Source organism: Athene noctua, chromosome 17 (genome assembly GCF_965140245.1).
Source record: "Athene noctua chromosome 17, bAthNoc1.hap1.1, whole genome shotgun sequence".
NCBI classification, from domain to species: domain Eukaryota; kingdom Metazoa; phylum Chordata; class Aves; order Strigiformes; family Strigidae; genus Athene; species Athene noctua.
In genome coordinates this window covers 14588294-14604451 of record NC_134053.1, presented here as the reverse complement: position 1 = coordinate 14604451, position 16158 = coordinate 14588294, and the positions used below count along the sequence as shown (strand labels likewise).

Genomic DNA, 16158 nt, shown 5'->3' with positions numbered 1-16158 from the left:
AGAGCTTAAAATTAGTTGAAAAATGCCACCAATACTGGGCTGACCTTGTACAATTTCAGCTTAGCAGAGCTGTTTGCAACTTTTGGGCCAGACCTTGGCTGTCAGGAATCAGGTCTTACGTTGCAAAATGTCTTGCATGCTTTTCAGGTGCATGATACACCATTAAATACATATGTATAGTGTGGAGAAAAAGTATGGTTATTAAGAGTGTTTAAAAATATGGTTTTCCAGCAGATACGTGTGTTTGCAGCATGCGTGTGTGTGTATGCACTGGTGATGGGGGTGGGCATTGTTGTCATCTGTCTGTCTGAGCCACAGCTGCTCCGTCTGTCAAGAGGTTCAGCTGGTTACCTTTGGAAGGCTTTCTTTGAAAACAGAACTGTTTTTTTGTTGAATCAGAGCCTCAATTTCTGTAAAATCATCAGCTCAGAGGCATAAGGCTCTGGGATGGTGTCTGCAGAGCTGTGCCCAGCAAAGCCCTTGGAGAGGTGGTGTCAGTGGTGTGGGGCAGCAGTTTGAGATGTGGTGCTGTGGTCAGGAGCAGAGCTTAGAGATCTTCTTTCCCTCCCCATCAGTTTGTGGCAAGTTTGATTCTAGTGTCTGGAAGCAAACCCAAACCCACCCGTCTGACTTGCTTGCCCCTCTGAGCTCAAAAGAAGTAAAAATCCAAGGGGCAACTGTGGTGATCTCCCTTGTCTAGTGTCTCAAGTGTCCTTTTCTTTCTAACAAGCCCGGGGATTTCCTTCCTGCCCAGTCTGGGTCTTCATCCTGTGTAGAGAAGAAGGTGGCAGGTGAGAAGGGCTGGCAGAGAGAGCCCGTTTGCTGGCCCCGTGGATCCTTGCGCACACTCAGCCCAGATTTCCTGGTGATCCCACCAGGCCAAAGCTTGTTTTTTAGCTTTTGTGAAGGTTTGCGTAGCTTTGGTTAGGCAGATATTTATTTTTTTTTCCCAGTCTCTTCTACTGTTGACTCTGTGGAGCCCTCACTTCCGTCTGGCTTTCTGCACTTCAGGCCCAACAATAACCAGTTGCTTATAAATTGCTTTGATAAGGACACTATAGAAAAGCAGAGCATCATCCTCAACAGAACCGAGGTGAGCTCCTTCAGCACGCACAGTCCTTCCTCGCAGCTTCAAAGGCTGCTGCAGACATGATGTGCTGAGCTGCCTCCAAATGCTCTGGGGCTTCGTGGACACAAATACAAATGTAAGTCTCTGAAAAGAAGATCCTTGTGGCTGATGGGAAGCAGTTTCAGGGATAAAGAGGCCAGATGTGGGAGAAGAACAAGCTGGTAACAGTCCCTTGGTTGCCCCTACGCACAGCGGACTCACCTGTCCAACTCCTGGCAAGCTCCTAAGGCACAACTGACCAAGCTGCAGGTGAAAATACAGTGCTACCCCAGAATAATTAAATCTAGCATGTACACTCAGTTTCTGAGTTATATTTGCCATTAAGAATCTTTTCTATTCATCCTGAAGAGTAATTTGCTCGCACCAGTGGAGGTATCTGATTGATTATCTGCAGTGTCTCAGAGCACAACTGACAGTGCAGTAAACTGGGTTAGACTCAGAGATGTGGTAAGACAGCAGTGTTTTATCAACTCAGCAGAGTATTTCTGAACAAACTATTTTTCTGCCATCCTCAGAGACACTCTGCAGTGATAATAACATTGTTCTGCAACAAGATGGGAAGTCCAGGCCTGAGCGCCTGTGATTTTGGGATTTCATGGAACGGCTCTTAAGAGGAGAGTAACTTGTACACTTAATAAATGCGCTGCAAAGTCAGCACTGTCTTGTGATCTGGTGGTTGCAGAAGGAATAGAGAAGTTAGAGGGAAAGGCCAGTTTCAGCTTGGCTTACTACTTGAGTTCCCCTCCTGCTTTTTCAAGCGGTGATAGCATTCGGCATTGGCTGCCATGAGTGTACGTATTGTTTCTGAGGAGAAGTTTGGTAGTTGTTCCCTCGGGTCCTTGTGGCTTTACACAACGGTGCAGCTCAGGGAATAATCCTGTGTACCGGGGAACTTCTGTTCTCAGGGCCCCTGGTGATGCCAGTGAGAGCAGGACTGCTGCATGGGACCAACTGGTATCTGTGGACCATGCTTGGGATTTGGGGACAAATGCTTTGCAAATGGCAGTTTTATAATATATAATCTGACATCACCTTGAAATATCCAGCCAGGGCATGAAGTATAGTTGTCATGTGCCAGTTTGGCATACAATGTCACTTGTATTTCGCTCTATTAGTTCAGAAGTGGCAGTGTATTAAAATCAAACCCTACTTGTCCCTGCCAGCTTCACCAGCCTGGTTCTGTGCCCACTGTGTTGCCAGTAATTCCCCCCACTGTTTGCTGCGAGGTTCATGCAGAGCCACTCTGTCCAAAGTCTCAGTGCAGTTAATTATCTGTATTAAAATTGGGTTGATAAGATTTCTGGAGATGTCACACTGAGCTGAGCAGGAGTGCAAAGTAAATTAAGGACCAGAGGCAGTACAGCTAGTGCAGGACTCAGCCGACTGGCTCAGCAGTGAGCTGCAGTTCTGCACGAGGACAAACATCAGCGTGTTGCACCCTGTAAGCATCCCTGACACAAAGAGGCAGGCGCTGTTGTTTATCCTCCTGGATAAATAAGGAAGAAGGAGCATCCTACTCAAAGATGCCAAAGGTCCCCGCCACCCTTGCCCCAACTTCACAGTTAAATTGCACAAGGAAAACCTTCAGCAACAACTTGCATGATTAACAAGCAGAGTTTTCAAAAATAAACAGCAGTCCAGAAATGCCTCTTTCTGCAGGTGGACTACAGCCAAGCAGGCCACTTCTTCCTGAAAAGATTGGAGTCCCAGCATATTTCTTTACCCTGTCTGGGTTCCTTGATCTTCCAGTGCTAAGATCTCCTGGATGCACCATTCTTCCGAGTTCTTCCCTAATAGTTCTACTTTTCTTTCATCTTACCTCTTGAACCCCCTCCTAATTGTTTTTTGGTCTTCCAAGTTGCCCTTCCGTCTCCTGCAGAGATGCTAATGAAGTGTGAGTGTACATGGATGCAGGCTGTTTGGGAATTTGACAGGGCTCTCGCCCAGCCCTTGTTTTCTCATTAACCTGCTGCTGCGTGAGGAAGAAAGCGAGAGCGCCTCGTTTTGTCCCTGTCTCGAGCTTTCCCTTAGCAATCCGAGCCCTTGATTTTTTTTTTTTTTGTGTAAATATATCAATAACTGTTATTTTGTTTATTAGGAGTGGAACATGTGCCAACTGAATTGCATGTGCAATCCATTTAAGTCAAGAAGTTACATGCTGACACGTTAGCCGTGAGCACAACTCCTTTTGCCAACTGCTTTAGGGGACGTGAGCTCAGATTCTCCTATGGCTTTATGCAGGTGGTACCCAAGCACGGCTTTGCATCCTGTCTCTGAATAAAGATTAGTCAAAGAAATGCTGAGGTGAGACTAGAAACCTCCTACCTGAGTCATTTCCTAGCATCCTACTCAGCATCCCAGAAAAGAGCAGCTTGCTTTTTTTTTTTTTTTTGGTAAACAGCAGCTTAGCAAGCTGTGTGATAAAACTGTAGGATTTGAGGCTGGAGAGTTCAAAGTAATTGAGAAGTCAAGATGCCCGTATCTATTAAAAGCAATGGGATGTGTCAAGGCTGGCTGAGATGGTTTTGCAAATATCAGCCAACACGATTTGTCGTCTCACAACCTTATTGCTTAATAAGTGCAATGAATAAGGCAACATTCTGAGCAAAATCTGCATCTCTCTAAATGACCAGGAAGAGAGGGATACATCACCAAAAGGAATGTTGGTTCCCATGAAAAATTTCAAAGCAAATGATTTTTTTTCTTTATCACTTCAATTCATGTTTTCAACAGACACCACATTTTTCATATAGGAACTCAGCTATAATTTCTTATTTTTATAAGTACACGAAAAATTTTGATAATAGTGGACAATTCCCCCTCAAGGTTTCAATGTTAGAAGAATGACACATAAAATAAACAATATTTCAGCAGCTCTACAGAGGGGATATGCACTCTTTCCAACTTACTGTCCACCCCAGTATTACAAACAGGATGTTTGTAACAGCCTTTTTCAGACATGAAATACTAAATTTTGATCTATCTGCTGAGTGCGTATTGTGGGAAATTTGGAGTAACTCCACTGAAGTCAATTGGGTTGCCCTGGATTTACAGTGCTGTAAATGAGATCAGAATTTGGCTCAAAGTATATTCCATTAATGAGTCAGATACTGGCAATGCAGCCAATACGCACCCAGAAATGGCTTTAACACAGCCTAGGATATTCAAAATTGTTTTATTGAAAGATGGGCTGAAGGCCAGGATTCTGGGGTTCTCTTTTATTCTTTCCATGAAATTCACCTTTATGCAGAAGGCCAGCACGAGGCTGATGCAGAACCTAAGAGCCATTTAAGCTCTTAGAAGAGGGCTTGGGAGACGCATAAACATTGTGCTGAGCTCTTTGCCTGCCCCAGAGCAGATTTATCACTCGGAGTTCAAGGCGATCTAGGATTTATCAACTTTTACAGGTTTTTAAAGATTTTCTATACGTTAAGTGACACAGAGAGACAGTTTGTAAAATATAATGACACTGAGGATGATCTGTTGCAGGCCGCAGCTGGCACAGTAGGACAAGAGTTCATAGCTGGCATTTGGAAGTGTTACTACAGGAGAAATAATAAATAAGGATTAAATGTTTTTGCTCTGGAGGAAATCCTTTCATCAGCTCCTGAAGTCTTTATTCTTGGGTAACTTGAGTAAATACCTCAGCTCTTCGAGCCTAAGCAGCCGCGTCCCAGGCTCTTCCTCCGTGTGGCCAGCCCTGCTTCTCAGTACCCCACGCTCAGCTCAGGCTGTGCCCTGCTTTCCCACCCCGGGGATGCTGGTGCAGGTAATTTTGAAGACCTCTCTCTAAAGACATCTTGTCTGAGAAGTGCAGCAGATGCCCAGAGTCTCCTCCTTGTGAGGTTTCCCACATCTAGAGAAGTCCGTGGCGCTGTGTGTCTGCTGGGCGCGGGGCTGGGCCTGAGCGGGCGGCTGTGGGAGCGCGGGCGGCTGTGGGAGCGCGGGCTGTGGCGCCGGGAGGGGTGTCCGGGAGCGCGGGGCTGCAGGAAGGGCTGTCCCCGTGCGTGAGGCCGGGAGGCCCAGCGGGCACGCGTTTCGGCCTCTGGGCTACTTACTGACAGCTGGTTACTGACAGTCAGTGCTCTGGTGGCTGGTTTTGTGTAGCCAGTATTATCGTGTTCAGGTAGCGAACGCCTTTCTATTTACCTTCTGCCCAAAAAGCGAAGTAGCTCTGCAAAAAAACATTTTCAATACCTCCAGTACTTCCAGAGAGCGGGTGAGCATGTGGAAGTCTGCGTGCATGCAGCTACAGAAGCCACAGAAACTGTGTGGCTAGCTGCTAGCCTTGATCACAGTGAGACAAATGAAACTGTGCTTTGAGTCTAGACGATTCATTCTGGCTTAAGTCCTTCAAGCTATTTTCACTGTTGCTTCAGATTCCTCCAAACTAGAAAGCAAAACTGTAAACTGAGGGAGGGAGAGTTTGTAATTGCCACATCCTGTGCGCAGCGGCAGCCTGGGCAGCTGAAGGTAGCCGGGTTAAAGCAGATATGGTTAAATCTTTTGAGGCTCAGAGACGTTCTAGGTTACTTAGAGTCCGTCGTAGCACCAGAGTTTCCTCACTTTCCTCACAGTGGAGGTTTCAGTTCATCTCAGAGGCGGTGCCGCTGAGTTGTGATAACCTTCACGCTGGCCTAACCAGGGCAGTGCTACAGAAAGAAGGGAAACGATTCTGGGTTTACACCAGAGTAATGCCGACCAGAATCTGCCCCAAAGCTGTTTGCCAACCCTAATTACACTCTGACTTCATAGCTGATGCGGTTGCATAGTCAGCTACTCCCCCCTCCTTTCTCCCACCCGGGTGAAATCACCTCATCCAGAAGGCCAGCAGAGATTTCTCCACTGAGGTTTTTATAAGATCACTCATTGTCACAGTCTCTGCAAACTAGACAACGCAGTCTGAAAGATGGGATCTATCCCAGCAAATGCTGGTATCAACAAACCTAGGTATAAATGTGGGAAATGGGAATTTCATAGTAGATGCCCCTTGGGCACCTCTCCTGCTAATTTGCACTTAGATAGGTGCCTTTCTCTGAGCACTTTATTAATTAAGGCTTGCAGCCCACCTCTGAGGCAAATAAGTTATTACTGCCCTCATTTTACAGCAGCGACTGAAAGAAGTGGTTTGCCCAGGGCCACAAATCTAATCAGTGGCAGAACTAGGAATGAGCGAGTTCTTCCAGTCTCCCGTGATACTCAATGCACCCCATTGCCTACCTGGAACAAAATTAATGGCTTCCCTAAAAGTTAGCATTTTTGTTAACGTGATGTAAATGAAGATGGAGCACCCAAAAGAACGAGCCCCGCAAAACGAGAGCTCACCAGAAATCCTGTAGCAGCACAGGGATAAAGGCATAATCTCTTGTGTTGAACCACAAAACCATCCTCCCCATAAATTATATACCCCTTCTTGTCAGTAAATTTAGCAGGAGGGTTCAAGCATAAATTTAAAAGAAGCTTTTATTGTAACCAATGCATCAATATAATTAAAACCAAACACAATTCTTTTGCTTTCTTAGGCTGGAGAAAACCCTGTGCCCTTGGAGAAAATTGTTTCCCCTTTTCCTCCAGGGAATCCAGAGCCTGAGCAGCAGCTGTGAAGAGTGGAGATAAAGAAAGAAGTGGAAGATGTTGGAAGTGCTTTGGGCAACGTGAAGAAGGATTTGCACGGAAGGAGCTGTTCAAGGGCCCAGCAGCGAAACAGAGACACTTACATGCTTATATATAGAAGAATGTAAACCCTCCTGTATGCATACGTTAAAACGTGCATGCCTTGTTGAGAACGTAAGCAACATTCCTTGTAGATGATGGTGGTCTGAGCATTCATGCTCCTGCAGTCTGAGTCAAAAGATTAGTGAAGTCCTTGCTGTAACGCGAGCATTTTCTCCACTGCACCTTGTTTATGGCAACAGAAACGTTCCTTTCAATGCAGCAGGATGAAAAATAATCCGTACATCCAGAGTTAAGTAATATCTCGAGAGACCAAACTTGCTGCAAAATGGGCATGTCCTAGCCGTGGTGGGGGGGAACAAACAGGTGCTTAGCAGCTCGGACGACAGACAGTTTGTGTGTGTATATATTAAGCGCTATAGCACCAGGTGAGATAAGCTTTTCTTATGACTTTAGTTTCTCTGGTGCTACATTTAATATTTGTCTGGGGCTAAACTGCCTCTCTGTGGTGCTACAGTTTCCCCAAGAGAATGTTCTGAAACATGGGACGAGGAGAAATCTATTTTGGTTATTAATATTTATACACAAGATAGCAAAAAATAATACTTGTTGAGAAGGTGCTATTTTTTTTTTCTTTCTTTCAAACTCTGCAGAAATTAAGACAAAACAAATAATTTAACCCAGAACTTTATAAAAACTAATTTTCTTTGGGCATTTCTTTTTCTTTGGAGGGTTCAGAGCTTGGGAAGCAGCGTTCACTGAGGTGGCAAAGACACGCCAGCTCTTTTCACTGCAGTGTACATGTCAGAGTCTGCTAGTGCAGAATCTCCCACAGCTCCAGAGCTGGGTACTCTCCCGGGGGGTGATTTAAGTAGTCTCAAACCCTGTGAACCAGGGAAGAGAACTACATCAAGACTAATCAATAGACTAGGGGATAACAGGAGAACTTGTCCCAAGAAGTCAAAGGGCTTTTTTCAGTCTAGTACTGAGCACTTTTTTTCTTGCAGCCAAAACTACCTGTCAGATTCAGGATACCTTCCAGATGCTATTTACAGTTACCATTACGCACATTTTTTGAGAAACATTTTTCCCAGCTTCAGATATTTACACCAGAAAATTGACCCTCCCGTGACAGGGGGGAATTTTTAAAGGGATGAAGGAATGTTAAGAACCCAATTTCCAACATAAGTTTGGCTCCTTGTCTTTTAAAAATACTTCTAACCCTCACCCAGTCCAGGAACAAGCCGAGTGGCTACTGTGTCCCAGTCAAACCTGCCATTTTTCGTGACTGCAGGCAAAGTGTTTCTAAGCAATCTAAAAGCTACATTCTCCCTTTATCAAATATTCACCGATGTGTTTTGGGCCCCAGCACACATATTTGCAGGTATTATTGATCCAAGTCAGTTCACAAACAGCAGAAAGGGCTGTGCTGAAAGAGCAAATTGTTCCTAATGAATAACCTTGCCCTACTTTATATTGTGTGCAGTGTTGGGAGGGATCATGTAGCTAAGTGTAGTTTGTCTGTTGGTAGAGTGTGGATGCTCTCAGAGCCACAGGGACCGATAAAACATTTTTCTACCATTTTTGGCCTGATGCTCAGTAGTACTCGGCATCCTGTACTCCTTCCCGGCTCAGTCTCCTGCTGAAGTAAATAAGAATTCTTCTAGCAAAAGGAGGAGCCTCATCTGATTTCAGCAGTGTGGCAAGTGCTGGATTAGGGACTGCTGGATCGGGCACAGTCTTAAAGATACAACTTTCTGCAAATCCCTCAAATGAGGAAGTGAAATTGTGTGCACGGTATTGCACAAGTCAGAGATTAACAGAAAATAACTGATTGGGAAGACTGGATGCTTTGCTGTAGGGGACACGCAGCCTGCAGGAGGTCTTCCCTCTGCCACCTTCCCTCACCCTGTGTGTGTCCCCCCCGGCTGGCCCATCCGGCGTGGGAGCTGGCTTTCATTTCTCAGTGCCAGAGAGAGGGCTCTCCTGCATATTCCTCACTGTTAACAATTATTAGCTCCTGAGCTCTGAATGTTTAATAAACTTCTCACCTGGAATGTGCATTAGTCCATTTTCCCCTGCATCTTCTGTGCATAAAGTCTGCCCTGCCATTACTCTTCCTGCCATGCTGGCTCTTTGGGGCTGCAGCCTTGAGACTTCTTGCAGCATTTTTCCCAAAGAAGCAATTCCCCTGAAACGTGACAGCACAGCCAAGGGAAAGGAAAGAAAGTTCTGTCCTTACCATAGCATCCTCACCTTGGGAAAGCCCTCTGAATCGATGATCAGCCTCAGCAGCAGCATGATTGGCTAATATCCCTCAGTCCTAACCCTCCATGGGCAGGCTTTTCTGTAAAAAAAACCCCAAAAACTCAGAACTCCCAGGGGAGCAGTTTCCTCCTTGGTGGTTCCCAACATTCAGCAAAAAACAGTAGAAGACACGTGCTGCCTGTTATTCTCGTCAAACAACAACCAACTTTACGATGCTTCCCAAGTGTGAACAAGAGCAGGTCTAGTACCCCAAAACCTGCTTTAATCCTGATTTGCTTCACTTTTGTACTTCTAAATTGGATGTTTAGTGTGAAACGAGGGTTAAGTTTTGGAGACTTTCATCTATTAGTTGCTGGGTCAAGCAAGTTTTACTAGAGAAACAGCTTCCCAGGACTTTACAGCCAGCATTCACTGTACATAAATTGAATTACTTACTAGAGGGTATGTATTTGTCAAAGCCTTACATTTTCTGGTATAATTGCTATTCTTGAATGCCTCCAGTTTTTGACAAGGGGTGTTTTTATCCTTTTTAAAATATCTCATTTAACCCTGGTTGATGTTTGTATTGGAAAAGAAAGCATGCTGCATACTCCCCTAGTGCTGTTCTTAATGTATTGCAACAGCTGTGTGAGATGGTGGGGGGGTTCTGTACCGTACTAATGGGTAGGAAACCAGCACAGTTCCTCTCTCTTGCTCCTCTGGTTTTTGTTTGTTTTGTTGTTTTGTTTTGTTTTGTTTTTTTTTTTTACAGCAGCCAAGAAGTCATTGATTTTGATTAGCTTCGCAGTTGCGCCTCTGTGAAGGCTGGGTAGTGCTCTCTAAATGAAAAAAAAAGACCTCATCTTAGGTTTCAGCAGACGGTGCGTGTGCAAGCCAGAGGAGGAGGTTATGAGATCATAGTCTATATAGAACGCCGCATAATGTGGCTGTGAGGAAAGTCTTTATTAATTTTTAAAGCAGCACTCCACCAAGATAGCTCCCATCACATATTGAAACTTCATATTTCAAGTTAAAAAAGCAGTCTAGTGTGGACTACTAATCAGCTTCTCTCCCCCTGCTTGTTAAAATAAGTCCTTTGGCCAAATTAATTCTAGGATAGCACTGCTGTCTGCTTGCAGACAGCTGGGTTACACCCAGGACAGAATTTAGCCCATTAATTCCAGATTCCTTCCTCTTCAGTCTTAATTTTCAGTAGGTAAAAAAAAAAATGGAATGGGACCAGGCCTCCTGTCATACACTTCCATGTGCCCAGGAGAGGCGTCACCCAATAAAAACATACAGCAAATCACCAAAATCAGTGTGTTGCCAGTGGTGAGGAATGAGAAACCCATCACACTTCTGGTTTCGAGCATGTAGGCATGCAGAAATTACCCTCATTTAGCTAAGCCCATTACTAAAGCAATTTACTTTGATCAGAAACACTTGTTAAATCAGTGTAATCTGATTTGTGAATTTGCTTTGTTTCTATATCATGCTAAAATCGTAAGGGTCTTAAATCCACTGCAGAAGCAGGAACAGAACCTTTGAGTGAAACAGATCACAGATTCGGTTAAAGCGGTGCAGTTTCCATGTCCACGTAGGTGGTGGAACATGGCACTTCTCCCTGCTGCCTCATGAGACCAGACAGTTGGGTTAAATGCTGCTGTCACCGTAGCCCTGGTGGACTGGGCAGGCAGAGGAGAACTCACTGAGGGGGGGAGCAGTGGAGAATAGGGAAACAAAAGTGAAGATCTTCTGAAAAACTGCACTACCGTGTGCAAAATGGTGATGAGGACAGAATAGTACATCTACCTCAATAGTTAATCTTCCTACAAATGGTTTTAAAACACCTGTCCATGACGTTGGCAGAAGTCTGAGAGATAAAACAGACTACCTGTGGCTCTAAATTAAATCCTGGACCCCCCATTTTTTGTCCATGTCAAAACCTCCTGGCTATATTCTACCTCCACAACAGGGGAGCAGTATCTTCACAGCTTTTCTTAGGGTACACTTGGCTTAGTGCAAATTTGATTTTGAATCCCAGCTTCAAAATCGGCCTCATTCTTGTGTAACACTTGGCAAGGCACTGCTTGCTGTACGCTGAGCTGAACGTGTTCGTCTCTCTCAGCGCAGTCAGGAGACACTGGCCATGTTCATTCAAAATCCGCATGCCTAGGGAGGTCTGAGCAACACGGGGCTTGATCTTCCTTAGGAAAACACCAGATTATCGGCCAGTCTGCGTGGCGGAGAGGAACAATCCCCACGTGCTGCCCTTACCTGGGTTTTCCTGTTCCAGCCTGGCCTGGCTGCCAAGCCCTCCTCACCCGGAGGCTCTCTGCTCACAGCACAGGTGTATCCCTGTCCCCGCCTCGGGCGCTCGCCTGCTGCTCCCTCTGCCACTCCGGGTTGAACCACGCGCCGTCTGCCGAACGAGAACCTCCAGAGGCCCCCAACACGCTCCCACACGTGGGTCCTCCCGACTGCGGCCCTGCCCTCGGCAGCTGTGGGAGAAAGCTGACTGCTCCAGTCAAAGCTGCAGAATTTCTGTTCCCCATCCGCAAGGGAAATTTAAAACTCAAAAAAAGTGAATATTTTTTCCTGACAATATTTATTTGAATACAATAGTGAATTTTCATGTGACTCTGATCAGACTTGGGTGTTCACTCTGCATGAATACTTGAGTAACAGAATTTCATAAGTTTTTTAATACTTACAGAAAGTGACTTTGGAACTTGACAAATATTCACTGAAAGCATCTGGGTGTTGAACTGCCATGATTAGTTCCATCCAGTATTAGTTATAGATGCCACCTAAATAGAGGTACAATGGGATTTAGTTTCCATGGGCATTCACAGCATAACCTTTCCAGCCCATTTGAAGACCACAGTTTGTCACAAGAAAAAATTTCCATCTTTAGTCCTTCGGATGTTATTTCCCAGCCTGCTCCCAGATTGCTGGCAGAATAAACCAGATGAAATGCAGTGAATACACAATTCCTTGCACGTCACTTGGTACTCTTTGGATGTAAACTCTTGCAGAGTCACTGTGCAAGTTTCCACCCTCACCAAAGCAAGAGCAAAGCATTTGCTCACTGCTGATAGGAGCTCATGAAGGCTCCCGTATAAGGTTGGATGTGGCTTCTCTCTTTTGTAAAAGGATTTTCATACACTGAGACTCTTTGTACATATTTATAATGACTTTAATAAAAAAAAAAAAGAAAAACAACTGTTCAGTGGCAAAAAAAGGCTCCAGTTTTTATTTCCTCTCTGAAATGAGAGTAATTTCTTCCCACAACCCTTGCTTTCCCATGGAAATCCATGAAGTTTCTCATCAGTTGTCACTAGAACTGTAGTTTCCCCTGCATGTTTTGTGGTCCAAATGCCATGTTCTAGGAGAGGCATCACCAAACCACCACCACAACCTACCCGAGGAGGGAGGGTCTGACAGACCACTAACAGCACAGAGCTCGCCCTTCCACCACGTCCAGGCCAGAGAACAGGCACTGAAGGATGTTGGTTTAATTTAACAGCTATATAATCGTGGCCTGTAGTAAATCCTGTATCTTGCAGGAATTAAGATGATCTTTGTTATGCTTCCAGGAGAATAAATATCCACAGCATAACATTTCACCCTCTGTTTAGCACCAGTTGATGGGTGGATGCCCGCTACATCACAGGCCCAGGGCTGTGCCCTCGCCACAGGCCCTCCCGTAAGGGACGGGGGCAGCTGAACAGCAACAGAGCTGCTGTCTCGGAGGCCACGCAGGCAGCAGCCTCCCTGGAGCTCTGCTGAGACTAAGAATACAGCGGGTGGATGCCTTGGCAGCACAACACCCAAGCAGCCAGGCTTCCACAGAGCGACCTGAGTGCTGCCTTGGAATAGGGAGGGAAAGCAAAAATCAAGAAGGAATCACTGAGATGAAACAAAAGAAAAATGAATCGTCGTGAGTTCTTTAGAAAATTCTGATGCTGGCGCAGGTGTTCTTACACGGGTACCAGAAGCACCCGAGGTCCATGGCAGTTCTACTGGGTGCTGCTATAGGGCCTTGCCCTGTCATCCTTCCCGGTCCTTGGGCTTCAGCAAGGTGTTTCAAGTATATGATGATGAGTCCCCTCTCTCTTACACTGACAACTGGGAAAGATCATTTAATAAAGAAAAAAAATAAAGAAAAAGGACTATAAGAATGGCAAAAAATATTCCCCGTAGTTTCGCTCTGATTGCCTTCCTTCCTTATCTCCAAATAAAAAATAGTAATTTTGAAACAGTGTACCAGGTGCTATCTGTAGTGTTAGGCTCATATTGACCTTTTCATACACTTCTCCAAACACATTTTCCAGGACCATGTAGAAAAAAAATCAGAAGTGGCTTTTCAAACATTTTGAAAGCAGGTATCACCAACCTTTTAATTAATTGGCACTGCACTGAAAACTGATGCTGAAACCTTTCATAAATTGCCTTCCTACAGAATCGGTAATTTTCCCTTTTCCTGGTGAATACACCAGACTGTCATACATAACAGTATCTTTATGCTCACTGAAAACCTGGCTCCCTTCCTTACTGAACTCTCTTTCCCCATCCCCAAAAGGCCACTGTCTCCCATTGGAGATAGCCACTGGATTCCTTGGCTTAGTTCTCTACTTCCATGGGATCCATTTGACAGGAATCAAATCACTTTGTTTGGGAAAGTGAAGCTTTTCCTCCTCTACTTCCCGGTATCTCCCAAGATTTGGACGATCTTCCCTGCTCAGGCTCTGCCTCTCATCATTTCTCCTCTAGCCATACTGAACTATTATCCCAAAGAAACGTTGAACCTTAATGCTGTTCCCATTAGCTCCTGTTTGCTTTAATTCTTCTCCCTGTGGAGTTTCCCAGCAAGAGGGGAAGGCAGCAGTCAGTACATACACACAGGCTCATTTACCCCAGGTACAGTTCTTCCTGATTTTCCGCTCAAGTGGGATTGTAACCTTATGGCCATTTCCATAGTAATGAGCGTGGAAGATGCCACAGTTGCCTAATGAGGCACTTTCTCTGGGCGTGCAGCAAAAAGCAGAGGTTGTTTAGTATAAAAACAATATCCGCGAACAAACAGCAACGCCACTCGCACGCAAGTGCCCCTGCAGCACCCTCAGCAGAGAAGGAAATTGCAGCAGTATGAAGTATGTTAATTCCTCCGTTAACAACAGAAGGAACCTCCTCGAAGGGCTTTTCCTGAAGCGGCGGTGTTACAATCCCGTCCCCACCATCACGGGTGGATTAGCCAGCTGTGTGTAACCCAGGCAGCTCCCGCGGCAGCGCAGCTGCTTCTGCACGATTCTGCCCTCAAGCTGGTGGCTCCGGCCCAACCCTGCCTGTCCCCGGGCTGTGTCTGGTGTCGGCGGTGCTGAACCGGCTCAGTGCTCCTGGTTTCAGGGCCGGGCAGGCTCTGGATGCTGAGTGGTGCTGGTTTTAAGGCCAGCAAGCCTTGCCTCAAGCGGCTGCACTGGGGAGCACGTTGCAGAGTACCTGAATTTGTGAGATGCTCTTGGTTAGGACCTCAACTTTTCACCTAGACAAATCAAACTTGACTTTAACATCTCCCGGCCTTCCGCTGTCCCCATACCCTAGGAAATCACAAAGTCCGATTGTGAAAATTAAAGAGGAAAGACATTCCCAAGAAAAGCAAGTGTTATTTCCACCTTCACTAGCAGAGTCTTTTCCGAGTTCCTTGAGATTTTATTAAGAAGACAACACTCACAATTTGTGGAATCAATCGCAAAAACACAGGTGCTGGGAAATTATGTTTCTCCAACTGCAAATAAACTTTGGGCATGAGGTTCTGAAGCACTGTTTTGGAGTTCTCAAAGGTAATATAACAGAACACTGTAATGCTGTTAAGTTGCAAATTCAGGGAAGCTAGTGCCATTTAATGTGGAAGATCTCACCAGCGGTCTGAGCCAGAGGAGGACAGCTTTTTTCCAGTACACCAGGTTATACACACGCAGTTCACAGTACGCTTGCCTGATACACACAATATTTAACTATACTAAAAGGACAGAAAAAAGGGAAACATCCCAAGCAGTTTATAACCATGTAAGTTCAAGAAAAAATCTTGGCTGTAGCTTAGCCATGGGGTTTGCCATAACACAAAACACATCTTCCTTGCCTTTGAAGATAAAGTTTCTGGCTAGTAACAATCGTTCTTTTGGCTCTTGGAGAAACAGAGCTGGAAGAAAGACTAAGACAAAAAAATCCACAGGCAACTAAATAGGGGTAAGGGATCACAGGGTTTTCCAGCTTCTGCTCCCTGGACATGTTACTCCATCTGTCAGTATGTGTTTGTTTTAATACACCTGGAAATGAGCAGAGGTGGTGCCATCTTTCCAGCAACGCAGGGTTTCTACTGTGACAGAACGACACAGAGGACAGGTCTTCTCCCTGTCAAACCAGAGGCAGAGGCATTCTTCACAAAACACATGCTGTGGAGACAAAAGAGGATCATGACGGTGAGGGCAGAGGCCCAGTCTTGTCACTAAGTGTGCACACTCAACAGGACAGTGATGGCAAAAAGGAACGACTCAAGTTCAGGTGGGCAGTGCAGCTGATGAGCAGTACTCATGTGATATGAAAAATAAATCCCAGTGTTAACATCAGTTTGCCAAAGCTAATGATATATTACTCTGTTTCTTAATATAGCAATAGAAAGAAACATTAAAAAGGTCTAGGACACTGCAAGGGTTTTCTCTACCCTGTTTCTATCCTCAGATCCCTGGTTATTTTACAAGTCTTTACTTAGCCCGAACAACCTCGTTTCTTCCCCTGACTCCCTGTTGCATTTGTTTTTTTCCGTTCACACCACCCAGTCCTAGTCAGGAGCTTTGCAATCCCAGTTTCTCCTCTATAAATGTCAGTTTTCACCCCTGGTCTTCTCCTTTCACCCCTACACTGAGCCTCAACAGGATTACAGGGATCAGGAGGGATGGCTCTCCAGCACACAGCCCCACCTACCCCAGCCTGGAAGAGCAGGAACAGGGCAAGAGGGAGTATTAGAAGCTGTAAGAAGCTAAGACCTCCTCAACACACGCAGAGTCAGCAGAAAAGTTACTCATCAAAATCTTGACTGATAAGCACAT

At 45.4% G+C, this 16158-nt stretch overlaps 1 protein-coding gene across 1 annotated transcript in view; it reads right to left on the bottom strand.

Moving 5' to 3' along the window:
- Positions 1-15148: 15148 nt before the first annotated feature.
- RNFT2 (ring finger protein, transmembrane 2) overlaps positions 15149-16158 on the bottom strand; it is a 32520-nt gene continuing 31510 nt past the window's right edge. The window contains exon 11 of the mRNA XM_074921596.1: positions 15149-15504. Coding sequence (XP_074777697.1) covers positions 15370-15504 — 135 coding nt within the window. The 3' untranslated portion in view covers positions 15149-15369. The remainder of the gene's footprint in view (positions 15505-16158) is intronic.